The sequence below is a fragment of the Xiphophorus couchianus genome, chromosome 13 (genome assembly GCF_001444195.1).
Source record: "Xiphophorus couchianus chromosome 13, X_couchianus-1.0, whole genome shotgun sequence".
Taxonomy (NCBI): Eukaryota; Metazoa; Chordata; class Actinopteri; order Cyprinodontiformes; family Poeciliidae; genus Xiphophorus; species Xiphophorus couchianus.
In genome coordinates this window covers 25385405-25401123 of record NC_040240.1, presented here as the reverse complement: position 1 = coordinate 25401123, position 15719 = coordinate 25385405, and the positions used below count along the sequence as shown (strand labels likewise).

The 15719-nt window shown below is 42.4% G+C and overlaps 2 protein-coding genes across 10 annotated transcripts; one reads left to right on the top strand and one right to left on the bottom strand.

Moving 5' to 3' along the window:
- The first annotated feature begins 251 nt into the window (after nt 1-251).
- Nucleotides 252-7379, top strand: LOC114156127 (myelin basic protein-like). Of its 7 annotated transcripts, XM_028036378.1 has the most exons (7): nt 252-629; nt 1281-1376; nt 1683-1709; nt 3198-3218; nt 4362-4445; nt 4552-4572; nt 6117-7379. In XM_028036378.1, the coding sequence occupies exons 1-6, from the start codon at nt 267-269 to the stop codon at nt 4552-4554; spliced, it is 594 nt and encodes a 197-aa protein (XP_027892179.1). In that variant the 5' UTR covers nt 252-266; the 3' UTR covers nt 4555-4572; nt 6117-7379. The 7 variants fall into 7 exon arrangements, with proteins under 7 accessions (XP_027892179.1, XP_027892182.1, XP_027892177.1 ...); XM_028036381.1 differs by lacking the exon at nt 3198-3218; XM_028036376.1 differs by lacking the exon at nt 4552-4572.
- A 1436-nt stretch (nt 7380-8815) lies between these two features.
- On the bottom strand, nt 8816-15359 carry zbtb22a (zinc finger and BTB domain containing 22a). Of its 3 annotated transcripts, none has more exons than XM_028037180.1 (4): nt 14171-15359; nt 12398-12617; nt 10452-11154; nt 8816-9825 (listed from the first exon to the last, which is right to left on the bottom strand). In XM_028037180.1, the coding sequence occupies exons 2-4, from the start codon at nt 12602-12604 to the stop codon at nt 8945-8947; spliced, it is 1791 nt and encodes a 596-aa protein (XP_027892981.1). In that variant the 5' UTR covers nt 12605-12617; nt 14171-15359; the 3' UTR covers nt 8816-8944. The 3 variants fall into 3 exon arrangements, with proteins under 3 accessions (XP_027892981.1, XP_027892978.1, XP_027892979.1); XM_028037177.1 differs by having other exon boundaries at nt 14210-15357; XM_028037178.1 differs by lacking the exon at nt 14171-15359 and adding an exon at nt 13909-14050.
- Nucleotides 15360-15719: the final 360 nt, after the last annotated feature.

Below are 15719 nucleotides of genomic sequence, written 5' to 3'. Positions count from 1 at the left end.
CCACCTTTGATGAATTATAACTAAGGACTAAAGATTGGTTGGAAATTTATTGGGGTCACCAGGTGTTGCACTTTGGGCACATTTTGTTTCCAGGCCTTCATCTGGGTGGCTTTCCATCTAATTTAGCAGCAACGCATCGGCAGGACGGATGAGGGCGGCCCAACAATGGCCCCTCAGTGCTCGCCGCTCCTTTGCATCGAGTTCAGCCTCAGAGATAACCCTTGTTGTCCCCTGCGGCCGGGGTGAGGCAGATGGGGTGAGGAACAATGGCTGGACCCGTGTGGAGGGCGGCAGCGACTGACACAGAATGTCTGGACCGGAGCCAGAACCAGGACCAGGCCAGATGTCTCCGCCCTCACCGACCTCACCCGCCCCGCGGCGCTCCGGGGCCGAGCGACGGCCCGCCCCGACCGCGTCAGATGGACCGAACACACCCCGAGGGAGAGGCAGAGCTGGGTGTTGGCAGCGTGGGCAGCGGATCAGAACCAGAACCCTCCGCGGCAGATATAATGGCTACAGCGAGCACCTCGGGGCAGAGCAGCTTTGGGCTTGGAAAGAAGAAGAAGAGTCCCGGTCTGATGGATCAGCTAAGCAAATTGTTTGGAGGAGAGAAGAAGAAGAGGAGCAAGGTGAGCATCTTCTGTTTCAGTGCAGCTCTGGAGTTCTTCCATCCACTAAACTTTATGATAGAAATCTTTCCAGTCTTGGGATTTGTGGGAATTTTCTGAGAACTTCAGAAAATCAAAAAACTAGTTTGATAATTACTAAAATTAATTTTGTACTCCTCCTTTTTTCTGTTGACGTTGATGCAATTTTAATTTTAGGTTTTTTAATTTTCAGCATATTGTGGATCAGAGAACTTAGTTTAGTAACTATAAACATACTTCAAGATAAATTAGGTTTTTTGTGTTATATATTTATTTTAAGATTTTAAAAAGCATATCTGAATATTTATGCAGTTAATAAAAATGCAAGGCGAAATTTGTGTGCATGTAACTGATAAAAATATCATTTTTAAATGTTCAGGAGTGGTTGAAAAATCCAGTGTTGTGGATGGGATCGATTTAAACGCGGAGCTTTGATTAATTATTTTTCATTTTAAATATGATTTTCCAGTTTTTAAGCCAAATTTAAAGAGTTTATTTTTAAATTATTTATTGTTTTCTGTAAAAACGATTACATTTTCTCAGCCGGACTGAACTCCTCTTGCTAGTCGCTCCATTTTGAGCTCCAAACGTTGTTTGTGTTTATTGTCTGTTTTTTCCGTCTCACCTGCTCAGGGGTCGTTCAGGGGTCACCTGGCCGCCTCGCCCCAGCAGCCCTCAGCCCGCCGTCGGACCAATGAAAACGCCGTGGTGCATTTCTTCAGGAGCCTTGTGAGTCTCGTTGTAAATCACACTTTCCTCATTTAACTTCTCTGCCTTCACATCACCGTTTCCTCTAATCTGCATCCTAACAGTAACTCTAGGTCACATTTTTGGAAATTTCCTGCATTTTTCCTGCAGGAGAGCAGCAGTTCCTTCACATCCTGCACTGACTGTAAAGCTGCTTGATTCTTTCGCTGCTTACTACTAATGAAAAACTGCAGGAAACGTCCATCAGAGCTTGTTGTTGTGTTTTCTCTGCCCTGTTCACTCAGTCACGCTGTTGTTGTTGTTGTCGCTCTGGTGTTTCTCCTGCAGGTTTCCTCCCCTCCTCCTAAATCCACGGTGAGTCTCACTTTTTGTTTCCCCACATTCAGCTGCAGGGTGAAGTTAGGGGAAAGAAATACTTTAAAATGATATGAGTTTGAATCCATGAAAGATTTCTGATTATTGATAACGTTCAGCAGTTCTGGCTTTACTGCCATCTGGTGGCAGCTTTAAAGAATGCACCACAGAGTGAAAAATGCAGAGTTCTTCAGAGAAAGAACGTCACAAAGGAGGTTAAAATGTTCTCTAAACAATTATGAACCAGCTCATCCATAAAGCACAAATACCTTCAGTTTATAACCCAGAGGTTGTAAAATCAGCAGGAATCCAATTAAACTCCTTTTAATCCAAAGTTTACTGTCCTGATTTGTTGCAGAGCAGATTCAGTTTCTTAACCTCACATTCATGTTGCAGCGCTGAGGTTTTTTATTTTTAGTGGTGTGATCTCCTCTGGTGGAGGAACAGAAACTGGGTGGTCCCTGCAGGACCCTCCAAAGATGGAAGCAGAGATTTTCTGGGAAGTTTGAGGCTCTTCAAAGTGGTTTATGGAGCATTACTGAGTCCTGAATGAAGAACAGAGGCAGCAGCAGCAGCAGCATATCCATCAGGCAGCTGTTGGGTTTAGTTATCATCAGTCCCTCCAGGTTTTCGTGATTATGTGATCATGGAAATTCACGCAAAATCAACACATTCCTGCATTTTTCTACTAAAATAATCAAAAACATCAAGTTCAAGCAATACTCACTCCCACCTGCAGGTGGCAGTATTTCTTATTTCTACACTGCTGCCTGAGCCTAAGTTGAAGTCAAGTAATCGTCCAAAAATTCACATTTACTGTCATACATAAGCGCAAATGACCGGGCAAAACAGCATCATGGTTTTCCTCCTGATGGTCCGGTTGATCCGGTTCTACTGGAACCAGAACATCTGCTCCACCTGCAGCTGCTGTGGTTCTGAGTCAAACCAACCTGTTCCCCTCCTGGCCTGTGGGGGCGCTGCACCAAGAACCACTGAAGGAAACGACACAAAAACCTCTGAAGACACGGAGAGCAACTTCCTTCTTCACCAGATGGAAACAAGATGGAGGCGTCAGATTTTAGTGTTGGAGGATTTCTCTTTAGTCTTTGGCTGAAGACCAGGAGCTATTTCTGCTGCTAGCGCTAGGCTAGCATGCTTGTTAGCGTTGCATTTACCCAGAATGCCCTGCTGCTTCTGGAGCGGTCTCTGGTCCGCTTGGCGTTCACTTGAACCGAACCCAGACCGAGGTTTGGAGGACCAGAGGTCAGAGGTCGGTTAGCGTTCACACCTCACCAACCGGACCGGACTTTCTGGGAAAGCGGACTGGAGTGAATGCAGCCGTAGGATCCAAACATCAGGCATAAGATTTGCTCTGTTTATGGTTTATAGTTGTTGGTCAGAGTCCGTTTGATTTGTTGATATGTTGGCGGTTCTGCTCTGACCCGGTTCTGTTTCTGACCTCACTGTCTGTTTCTCTTTCATGTCCAGTGGAGAGAAGTCTTGGGTTTGGTATGTGACACAGTCGAACTGTGACCCTGATTAAACCCGTCTGTGGAGAACCTCCTAACCTCTGCGCCCGCGTCCCCGTTTCTGCTTTCAGTCCCACGTCGGCCATCTTTTTATACCCTGCGCCCGGTGGGACCTCATGACTCAGAAACGCCCCCTTCACTCACACACTGATCGTTTTAACAGACGGTTTGTTCAGTTTGAGAACAATCCTCTCTCCTCCTCGCTGCTTCTGGATGACTTTGAAACCTCTCAGCTATTTATGACCCGGTAAACACCTTCTCTTATAGGACCTCTCGGCCTGCTCCTCCTTCCTCCTCCTCCTCTTCATCTTCTTGTTCTGTGTAACACCTCCAACTCCTTTGTGCCAGAAATAACTCACCAACCCTCCCTTTGTGCCGTTTCATCTCTCAGAGCAATTTGACGGTTGTTTCTCAGCATCTGTGGACTTCGTCTCATCCCGTCTTCCCGTTTCTTTCCCTCCTGTTTGTGTTTTTCTTCTTAAAGGTTTTCAGTCATGTTATTCTGTTGCAGTAAAAGTTTAAACGTTGCTGCAGCAGAGGCACCAAACATCTGAGCCGTTTTTCTTTCAGTGTAGCAGCCATGAAGAAAACAGCTTTAGAAAATATTAAACATTTACATCCTGACAATTTCACTCTACTGTCCACAGGGAAACTTTGTTTGTACCAATCAGCAGTGGATGTTATTTTCTGCAGTGCATTAAATAGTCAGAAAGTTCAGCTCAGCGCCTGGCAAATCTACGGAAATGTTGAACTGTCAGATATTGGAAATAAATTCAGGAACAGAATCTCCTTTAATGAAAAGCATGTATTTGGTGTGGAGAACGAAGCAACTGAAAACCTGCTGATGATTCTGGTTTAGCTCAGCAGCAGCTGCATCGTCGTCATGGTGTAAAACTGCTGGGATGCTGTTTGTTCCCAGAGATGAAAATGTGACTCATTAGCTGCTGTTTCTTTACAAATGTGTGTAGATATTCCACTAATGTCCAGAAAATAGGATTCCTCCGTTATGGTGTTTCTATTGAAGAAGAAATTGTATTAAAAATGAATAAGTTTGTTCATGTGACGTCAGTAAAATAAATGAATAGATCAGGTTGTGCTTTCAGCTCACTGGGTCTTTTTCCAGGCCTCCGCGTCGCGAACCGAGAGCACGAAGTCGCCGGTCAGGAGACGCAGAGACCAAAGCACGCTGTCCAGGCTCTTCAACCTGGTGAGCTGCCTGCATGTTTGCCTCCTTTAAAGTTTCTGGTTTCCTCCCTGTGAGTCTCGGCTTCACAAACCGCGTTTTCCTGTCTGTGTTCACGCAAACGCATCAGTGACGCTCTCCGCCGAGATTAGTGAGTAGCTTCACCAGAATAAATCCATCTGCTTTTAAATCAGCCTCTTCATGATCACCTAACAGGCTTCAGAGCTGCAGCATCATCCTTTAAACGTCACACAGCCGTGGGAAAAGAAAGTACACCCCGTCTCATTCAGAAGGTTCTGAAGATCTTTCAGTCCTACTGGAAGTAAACAGAACACAAATGTTTGCAAAAAATTAAAAAAGTACACCCTTCCTCTTAGGATGGACTTAGTGGTCCCGATATGGCTTAAAACACAACGCCAGGGTGGAAAACCATCAGCAATGGCCTGGGAGAGTTCAAAGGTCAACTCCAAACCACCTGAAGTCCATCGTTTTCCAGAGGAAGACTATTCTAACAAGATTTTTACAAATTCTAAATTGTTGAAGAAAAAACATTTTAAAACTGAAAAAAATTTAAAGTATAAATTTAAAAAAATTAAATATATATATATATATATATATATATATCAAATATTCCAAGAGGTATCAACATCTCAGCATGAAGCTCAGAGAAATGACAAACAAATCCCAGATCACCTCTACAGGCCTCGGTTAGCTGCTAAAAGGTCATGACCCTGATCCATCATGGCTGCCTGGAAGGATCAAAGGCAAAACCTCTTCACTCTAGAAACAAGATGGCCACCAGATTGAGGTTAGCAGGGCTGCATCTGGAGGAAGGACGGGTCTTCCGGGACAAGATGAGACCAGAGAGACAATGGACCAAAATGGAGGAAACCCAAACCCAGCAGATCAACTGTGACGCACGGTGGTGGAGGAATGATGGCTTCAATGTTCCAGGATAGGAAGAACACAGGTGTCAAACTCCAGACCTGAAACTTTAGATGTTTCTCTTCGTCAACAGACCTGAATCAAAAAGTAGAACATCAGCGCTCTGAGGAACTTGCACCAAGAACCTCTGAAGGAAACGACAAAAACATCTGAAGACACTGAGAGCAACTTCTAAAATGGAGGAGTCAGATTTTAGCAGGTTTCTCTTTAGTCTTAGGCTAAAGGCCACGAGCCATTTCTCCCGCTAGCGCTAGGCTAGCATGTTTGTTAGCAATGCATTTACCCAGAATGCCCCTGCCTGTCGTCCAATTTTCTGCTTTAGACCACTTGGCGTTCACATATGGATTTGAACCCCATCAGAGCAAACCCAGACCAGAGTTTGTGTTTTTGGTTCAGTTACGCATTCACACCTCACCAAACAAACCGTGTTTTCTACACAAATAGCAAAGGGGGCGGGGCTTGTTCTGCAGCCACTGATTGGCCAAAATTGGGTCCAAACTGGGTCATCGGCAGGACAACAATTCCAAACACAGCGGTCGGTCAATGGCCTACTCAAAGACCAGACCTCAACCTGACTGAAATGCGACATTTGTTGATAAATATCGGTTATTTCGGAAAGATTGTGGACTTTCTCATCCCCATGACTGTAGATGCAAAAATCCATCATTCATCTGTTTTCAAACAGCTTCTGACATCCGGTGTTTCTGGACAGAAAGACTGTTTTTTAACCTTCCTGTCTTTGTCTCTCAGGGAGAAACCAAGTCCCGTCCACCCCCAAAACGCTGGAGCACCATCTTCTAAGCTCTGCGCCGACCTCCACCGCTTAGATCCGACGGGACCAGAACAACACCAGGAAGGAGAGGCGGATCCGCAGGAGTCAGACCCACAACCTCAACAAATGTTAACCGACTAACGCAACGCCTCTCCAGACTGAGACACGGATTTTTGTAAAATCTGGAGAAAAGTAAAGTTTGACTTTGTTGCTTCTAAATGTTTGAATGTTTCTGAACCGTCCTGTTTCCGTCTGCGGTTCCTTCTGTCTCGGCTTCCTGCCTGAGTGACGTGTCGTTGCTGTCGCTGATTTTTAGTTTTAATCAGAACTTTATCTCTCTTCAAACACCAGTTTAAATATCCAATAGATTTATTTGTTCTGGTAAGATTTGATGCAGCTTCATGTTTCAGGTACTGTAAGATGCAAAATGTTACACGGCCCTTTTCACTGCACTGTTACTAATTCCTAATCTCATGATGTATGTTCCTCCTAATGAAGGTTTTAAGAAGAAGATGTGTGTCGTCTGAGCTGATGGTTAAACTGTAAGTGAATCAGAGGTTTTAGTCGAGTGAGGAGATCAGAGCTGGAGGCAGCATGTTGGGTTCAAGTGTTATGCTAAATAATTTCTCATTTGTTTTCATAAGTTTGTTCTAACAGAAAAAACTGTAAATATCTGTTTATCCTCCCTGATGTTTATGTGAAACAGAAACTCGTTCAGTCTCGTCTTTAATAAACGGTCAGTAAATGTTTCTTCACACCAACCAGCCTGTTTGTTGCATAAATGATTTTTTCACACTGCTGGTCAATTATCCTTAAATTATGTGAAAAAAGTTAACTAGATTATGTCACAAAGACATATGGAGGAGAGGCAGAGTGCAAAACCTGCAGACAGAAACCAGGGAACCAAAGCACACCGTAAAAATCCAAACCAAATCAGATGAAAAACAGAAACTCGGTGTGTGTGTGTGTGTGTGTGTGTGTGTGTGTGTGTTTTCTGGATTATAGAGCATATTAGGACCTTTCATGGGATTACACCAACCTTCTGAAGACCGATGTCTACGGTGGTTAAAGTTAGGAATATTGACTTGATGAGGCTCGTCTGTCAGCAGGTTAAAGCCACATTTCTGTATTAAAATTATTTTTATTGGTCTGATGTGATGTTCTAATCTTACATGTCATGTTTTCATTCACTATAAGCAGAAAATCATCAATATTAACAAGAATAAAGGTGTAAAACATCAGCATGTGTGGAATTAATCTATCTCGTGTTTTACTTACTTAATAAATGAATGGAAGAAACACAAAGTCCTAATAATGATATAAATACAAACTAAATGCAGTTTCCAATTTAATTTATAAATTACAATCATAAAGACTATATTGGTTAGATAACTAGTTGATTTGGTGTCTAGTTAGCGTTTTGGCTAACGGACCATTTGCTTGAACACCTTGTAGTTTAGCTAGTTAGAGAGTATTTGGTCATTTGGCTTGTTGGATGGTTTTGTTGGTCAACTATCTAAATACACTAAAAGTAACTTTTGGACCAAACTTATTCGCACAAAGAAAATCTTCAACAGAAAATTGCCTTATTGACCTGTTTGCTAGTTAGATAGTTTGCTAGTTAACTAGCTAGCTGTCTGACTAGCTTGCTTTCCACCCATCTAGCTGTTTAGCTAGTTTAAAATATGCTTAGAAAACAGGTAAGAAGAGTAACTGAACTGCACCGCCCTGCTGGTTGCTGAAAGATAAACACAAATAAATTATTTATGGTTTTAGTTACATCACTTGATTAACGACCTCATTAATCTAATTAATTTACAGATTTGAGTACCAACAGCATTTTGATATGAAAATAAACATGAAGTATTGTTGAAAAGTCTCTTTATGAGCATTTCTCATTGATAAAGAAGCCCATTACTCCATAAAAACTCCCACACGTTGCTGTGAAACCCTGTGGAGGTCGACCATCTGCCTGGGACACGAACGCTCCCCAGAGCTCGGCTTCATCACAGCCATGAGTCACAACGTCTCAACTTTCTCTTTATTAGAAAATTCATCTCTGATTTGAGAGCACGACAAGCTCAAATCTACACCAATCAGTGGTGGTTGTATGTCTGTGTTAATAATTTTTTATTTTATTTTATTTGAAATGAAATTACTCTATAAAACTTCATAATCAAGCTGTGACACCAGAAATGCCGCTGCAGCTGGTCCTGCTACGGTTTGAGGTCTCTGTCTCTCTGTTTTTGATAAATGGCATCAAAAGTTTCTTCCACATTTTCCCCAGATTTCTGATTGTAATGCAGTCGACTGCCTCCCACGTCTCAGGAGAAAACCGCAGCAATCTGTGCACCCAGTAGAAACGCCTCACTGCTTGTGCAACTACAACTAGCCTTTAAGAAAGGGGCTAGTGAGGTTTTCCCAAAGATTTATAATGTTTTTGTAACAAATGTACAGTTAATATACCTAACATTGACTCATATTAAGTGTTTTATTACAGTTTCTTCCAGTTAAAAGGGAGTTTTTCCTCTTTATTTTCACACATTCTCAGAGGAGAGAATGGTTACAGTCAGCAGGTTTCCTTAGTTTATCTATATCTATATGTCTATATGTCTGTATCTCTAGTTCTAGTCGGTCTCTGCTGCTCTTGATAATTAAATACGAGGCAGACAAAAACTGACAGAAAAACATTTTAATAAATTTATTTCAGTTCAAATGAATAACTTATGTGCAAAAAGCAAATTAACTTAATTTCCAAAGAGGAAATTGGCAGCAGAGCTCAGGATTCCTGCAGCCTGGAGGACGTTTAGCTCTCGCTGAATCGCTCGGCTGCTTCCTCCTTGAAGACATGACCAACAGAGCCCAGATCCTGAGGCGGCGCTCCCAGGATCCCGGGAACGTCGCCCAGCAGTCCGCCCATCCCATCGTCCTCCACCTTCACCTGTCCCGCCGCCACGAACACTTCCCCGTCATCAAACCCCAACCCGTATCTGTCTTCCAGCTCTGCCGCCGTCGCCGTAGCGACGCCGCCGCCCACAGAGGCCAGCCTCTGGCACCGCGCCTGGTGGCGCAGGAAGCTGTCTCTCCACACCACCTTCTTCCCACACAGGCTGCACTCGTAGGGCCGCAGGCCGCCGTGGGTCTTCAGGTGCTTGGTCAGGTGGTGCTTCATCTTGAAGGACTTGGTGCAGACGGGGCAGCCGAACGGCCGCAGGTTGAGGTGCTGCATCTTCACGTGGCGGTCCCGCATGCTCTTCAGTGTGTACGCCTTCCCGCAGTGGCACAGATGGACCTTCCCCGCGTAGCCGCCGGCGCCGGATGCCGAGGACGAGGAGGACGGCGTCGGCGGGGAGGGAGGCTGGGGAGGAAACGCGGCGGAGGACGACGGCCAGTTCCCATCCGTCATGTTGAAGTCTGGGGACAGCAGAGGACGCTGGGAGACGTGTCCCGTCCCGTCCTCGATCTCGTCGAACGAGCCGAAGCACTCCAAGTCTATGTCTCCGTCATCTTCCTCCTCTTCGTCGGGCCAGGAGCCGCACGGCGGACCCAGAGCGCCCGGTCCACTAGCGGGGACGTCGGGGACCTGAGAGGACGGGTCATCTCTCTGGAGTCTGTCCTTCATCAGATCCAGAGTCTGCCTCCCAGCAGAACGCCCGCCATCCTCAGAGTCGCCTGGAACCCGAAGATCTGCAGGAAAAACAGGAAAATGCCTCAAAATGCGGCCGAGAAGACGCTCAGAGCTGAACTTTGACCTTTAAAGGTATTATGTGTTTTCCAGACACATGGTGCCATTGAAGTAACTATGTTACCTTCAGTTATCACAAAGCTGTACATATCAAATATAACTTAAAAGAAATTTGACTTCCTAATTTGACGCCTTCAAATTGGGTCTCTGCCTCTTTAAGAAGCTCCTGTTCTTTCTGAAGCTCCGCCTCCAGGAAGTCGTCCCAACATGGCTCCTTTATTATCCCGTTACTGTTTTCACCAGTGTCGCTCTGAGCAGCAGCTTCTATAATAGCTCAGCTAAACAAACACCTGCTGGAGGAGGAGATTAATTTAATCTTAGAAATTAACGAGTTTTTTCTTCTTAATTTTCAACTCTGAGGTCAGAAATGTTTCCGTTTTTTTCTAGAAAATTTGTGAGTTTTTGCCAATTTTTTCCTTTCAAACTCAGAAAGTTTCTTGTCTTTTCTAGAAAATTTCTGACATTAATCAACAATTTCTGAGCTTTTTGGCAGGAATGTATTCCTCTAGTTTTTTTTCTGTGATGCCGGTCCGGATTCGCCTTGGCTGTTTCTCCCTCTGGTTCCTACCCATCTGTGTGAAGCCGCCCTTCGTCTCCTCCTCTTCCTCCCCGACTCCTTCATCAGCCTCCGTTCCTCTCGTGGCGTTCCTCCTCCTCTCCTGGGTCTCCTCTCCGCGCTGCTGGAACCGGACCTTCTGCTTTGGCACCTCGGCGGCCGGAACCACGCCCAGGTACCGGCCGCTGTGGCCCGGTCCGCCGTGGCCCGACGGGCCCGGTTTGGCCGGGCTCGTGATCCATTCCTCCTGGCAGCCGGGCGGCTCTCTCTGCGGGTAACTTGGGAGTCCGTCCAGCTGGGAGTCGGCCGGGTTCTGCTCGGAGGAAGGCCGCGGCCGGGTCCACCTCGCCTCCTGCTGCGGCCGCCGCCATGTCGCCAGCGGCGGCAGCGCATCCGGCTTCCTGTCCCTGCGGCGGCCTTCTCGCTCGGCGTACAGGCACTCGGTGCTGCTGGGCGACTGCTGGCGGGACGCCGACCCGGCCGCCGACCCGGCCGCGGCGCAGGGCTCGGTCGACGGACGCGGCCGCTTCAGGATCTCGGTGCATTTGTCGACGATGTGCCACATCTGGAGGAAGCTGGCCACGGTGACGTAGTTGACGATGTCGTCGTGGATGATGCTCAGCTGGCCGGTGTAGGCAGAACTCAGGACACTCTGGAAGGCGACCGGGTCCAAAACGGAGGGAAGCGACACAGTCGTTACGTTCTTCAGTAACACCTGAGAGAAAAACACCTGGTTACAGAACAGATTATGACAGGCAGGGTTCCCCCACTCCATCGTAAGCCTGGCAGGCCTCCAGGCTTGACTTGTGCTCAGGCTAAACTTTGTTTACTTATTTTAGTTTTTGTTTTGTTTTTATGTTTGCCTTTTTAGACTTGAAGTTTCGGTTTTGTTAACCATGTCTTCCAATAAAACATAACTATGTGATATTTTTAAAATTCCTACTTTGACTCAAAAACCAGCAGGATCAGGAAGTTTCCCGGGGGAATCGCTGACAAGTAAACGATTAATGATTCATTTAAGGTTGACCAAGTAACAATTAATCAATAAGGACAACATTTTTCAGAATATAATAAATAACGTTATTTTGTGTCTGCTGTATTAAATACTAAATAAATAAAACAAAAAATGTGGTTTTCCAACATTATTACACTTTCATATATTTATAAAACAGCAGAACATGAACTTCTGGGGTTGCTGAATAAAAAGATAAAAGGAATAAAAAGTGAAACACCTCATTTCTCATCAATAGAGAAATATTCATACAGATAGTCTCAATTGCTCTTTTCTCTATGAAGTGCATTAATTCACCACAGACCTCAAAACCAACCAGCATGTCTTTTTCCTGTTATAATTATTTTATGTTTCTGTCATTACATCATTACGACAGCATATTAAGGCCATTAGAGGTAGAAATGGAGGAATAAATGTCCACTAAAACTTCACAAGTTTTGAAATTAAACTATTTTTAAAAATTACTAGAAAAAACAAGAACATTTCTGAGTTTGAAAAGTCAAAACTTTGTTAAAAAAAAAACCTAATTTTTTATTTTAATCTCAGACATTTTCTTGAAAAAGTAAACTTGGACATTTCTGAGTTAAAGAGTCAAAAAAATTTGACTTTTGAAAACAATTTTCAAGTTTTTTTTAGAAGATTTTTTATATTAATCTCAAAATTTCTGAGTTTTTGGCAGAAACCTTTTGCATCCCATATTGAACTTTTGGTTTCTCTTTCCTGTATGCCTCCGCCATTTTTGTTTTTGTATCAACTGGCTCCCTTAAGGATGACCAGCGGCTCCCTCTGGTGGGTGGAGGCCAAACTACAACAGTAAAGGACAGTTTGAGCAAAAGTTATTAATCAACTGGAACTCATTTTAATTTAATAAATCAATAATAGTTAACACCTGGGTGTCTTTTCACTTTCGGGTGAGAAAAGAGTCAGCGTACACCAAGGAACCCACCTGGTCGTGGAAGTAAGGCGAGGATGCAGCGAGGACGCATCGATGGGCCCTGAACACCTGACCTTGAACCTGGATGGAAAGGTCGCACAGCCGGCCTTCCTCACGCTGCCGGTTCAGGTTGTCCAGAACGGCGGCACGGACGCCGGGAAAACACACCTGGACGGTCAAAGAGGGCGGAGCCACGGAGTCGCAGCAAGTCGGGTCCATGACGACGCAGAAACTACAAACATGAAGCAAATATATCTGTCAGATGTTGATCTGAATTATCTCGCTTAACCTTCAATTATAGGTTCATGCAGAACCAAAGAATGTTTTCATCCTCATGTCTGATTTAGGTTTTTACTCTGGTTGCTTTTACTTTAATATATACATATTCATGGGAATAATTAATCAGGAGTTTTGAAAGTTTTGTGGTCCAGAGTGTCCAGGTGTTGATGCAATGCCAAGATGGAAAGACATCAGCAATCTATGAAAGGTCAAAGGGCATCTCCAGCCATCTGAAGTCCATTTTTCCCAAGACTTTCTGAAATTTTAAAATAAAAAATTGTTTTTTATAAAACAAATTTAATACATAAAAATAATAATAATAATAATAAACTAAACAAATGACGGGGGGCGTGCCGTGGTGGCGTAGCGGTTAGCGCGACCCGTATTTGGAGGCCTTGAGTCCTCGACGCGGCCGTCGCGGGTTCGACTCCCGGACCCGACGACTTTTGCCGCATGTCTTCCCTCCTCTCCTTCCCCGTTTCCTGTCAGCCTGCTGACGTATAAAAGACACTAGAGCCACAAAAAGACCCTGGAGGGGTAAAAAAAAAAAAAACTAAACAAATGATGTAAAAGAAAATAGATTTTAAAAAATAATTTTAAAACATCAAAACATTCAAAAGATTATTCCCAATATATTTTAAATGAAAGAAAAATATTCCAAAAATTTTAATTATTGTTTTTATCTGTAAAAATACATTTTAAAAAATGAAACAATAAAAATATAAGTTAAGTTAAATTGAGATACAATCAAAGTATTTAAAATAAATTAAAATATAATATTAAAAATGCAAAAATTGAGATAAAAACAAAAACAAAAGATTGTTCCAAAAACAATATATTTTTTAATTAAAATTATAATTTTTTTTCAATAAAAAAACATTTAAAAATTGAAACAATAAAAATGTAGCAGACAAATAATTACATAAAAAATGTATATCACATATTAAACAAAAGATAATCTCCAAGATAACAAAATATTTTTTTTAAATTAAGATAATTGAAAATATAAAAGTTTACGTTAATTAAAAAAAAGAACCAAAATTTGCTAGTGTTTGACAGCAGAAGCAGCAGCAAATCTACAACAAAACGGCTTACAAAGAAATAAAACAAGGTGCTGCTGTGGCCTAGTCAAAGTCTGGATCTCAATCTGAAATGAGAGCTGAGAAGGAATAAATGTCTGTGCACAGACCGGAAGTCCTCAGGTAACGAGGCCAGACAGAACCTGTTGCTGAAAGAGGTTTTACCTGCAGGTGGATCCGGAAGTGGATTGTTTTTAACAACGCAGAGTAAAATATGTAAATTAATCTTATTTCACAGTTACGTAGCATCCGCGCTGCTTCAGCACCGAACAGGACCGATAATATGATTTCCGACTGAAGGTTCGGGTTATAACTGATCATCTGTTTGGTCTCTGAGAGTCTGCCGAAGTTTAATGGTTTATTTTATTGTTATTTACAGCCTGGTTCCGCTTCAGCCACTCGTTCCCACTTCCTGATTTATGCTAACCTGTTAGCCGCTAGCTGCTAGCTCCGTTAGCCTCGTTACCTTTGATGGTTTCTCCGCTCTACGGTTGGTGACGGTGTTCTCGGTTATTCCCAAAACAACATCGCCGTTTCTCACATTACTCCTTATGTTCCAGGTGTCAACTACCACCGCCTGCTTGGGACAAAATACTTCAAGCTAGTCCTGCAGAAGCTGATGCTGCGTTCAGTGTTACTGGGAAATAGAGAATTACGATTCAAATGTCCTCCGTTCACTTGTTAGAACAAGAACAACTCGGATAGTTGACAGTTGGATTTGATAAATTAATGTTAAAATGTTGCTGCACGTTGATAATTAAAATAAATAGCACAGTTAATGATTACATCATGCAAACATATGTAAAAACGTAGTTTCTTCTTAATCAAACGTACAAAGCTAACAAGCTCTGGTATGTTTTAATTTAGTGACTCAAAATGTCTAAATATAATCCTAGACAAATCTACCCTAACTGTCATTCAACGCGACCGCAATGCTCCATTTTAAACGTTTACTTCAAGTCGATATTGGAAATTCCGAGTTTCCGGGAGCACGTGAACGCAACATAACGGTCCACTCTGAGCTAACGCAGCAACTTGATCCTGAAAGCGCAGTGAGAGAAACGGACCTGATTACAGCCCAAAACACGTCGGGGGGTAAAACTGCTTCACTGGGAGAGGCTGGGGCATCTACTGGATATTTTACCCATTTGCCTGACATTTCTGATTAAAATGTCATTTTTTATTCATGTAAAATGTTCTGAGATGCTGAATTTTGGGGTTTCATTATTTATGAGTCAGAAACATCAAAACTACAAGAAATAGAGGTTTGAAATATTTGTGTAATGAATATAATAGATTAGTTTTACTTTCTGAAATGAGGACAAAAATACAACTGCACTGATTTTCTGAGCAAAAACGTATAAAACTACGAGGGACCCATAAACTAAATATTTATTTTCCAAAGTAAATATTTGAGTTTCAAACTATTTAATTTCAAAACTAAATATTGAGCTCAGACCTAAATATTCATCTTGCTAATTATATTTTGTAAATATAGATATTGTACATAGTTAGCAACTATGAGATAAATATTTAGTTTGTTGTTAAACATTTAGCTAGCAAGCTAACTAGCTATTGCTTGCTATTTCGGTTGAAAAATAACAATTTAAGTCTGAACTAAATATTTAGTATGGAAAATAAATAAATAGTTTGAAAACTAAATGTTTAGTTTGGAAAATAGATATTTAAGCATTTCTTTTTCGAACTAAATGTTTATCTCTAAATAAAATATTTATTTTGCAAACTAAATGTTTAGCTTCCTTAGTAAATATTTAATTCAAATGTCAAATATTTAGGTTTTAAATTAAATATCTAGCTGGTGAATAAAATATTTAGTTTGAAACTCAAACATTTGTAAATGTAGGAATGACAGGTTGAACATGACAGGATGACAATTATTTTGTAATTTAACACACGTTTTATAATGAAACTAAATAAACCAAATTATTCATATTTTTTATGTAAATTTACGAACT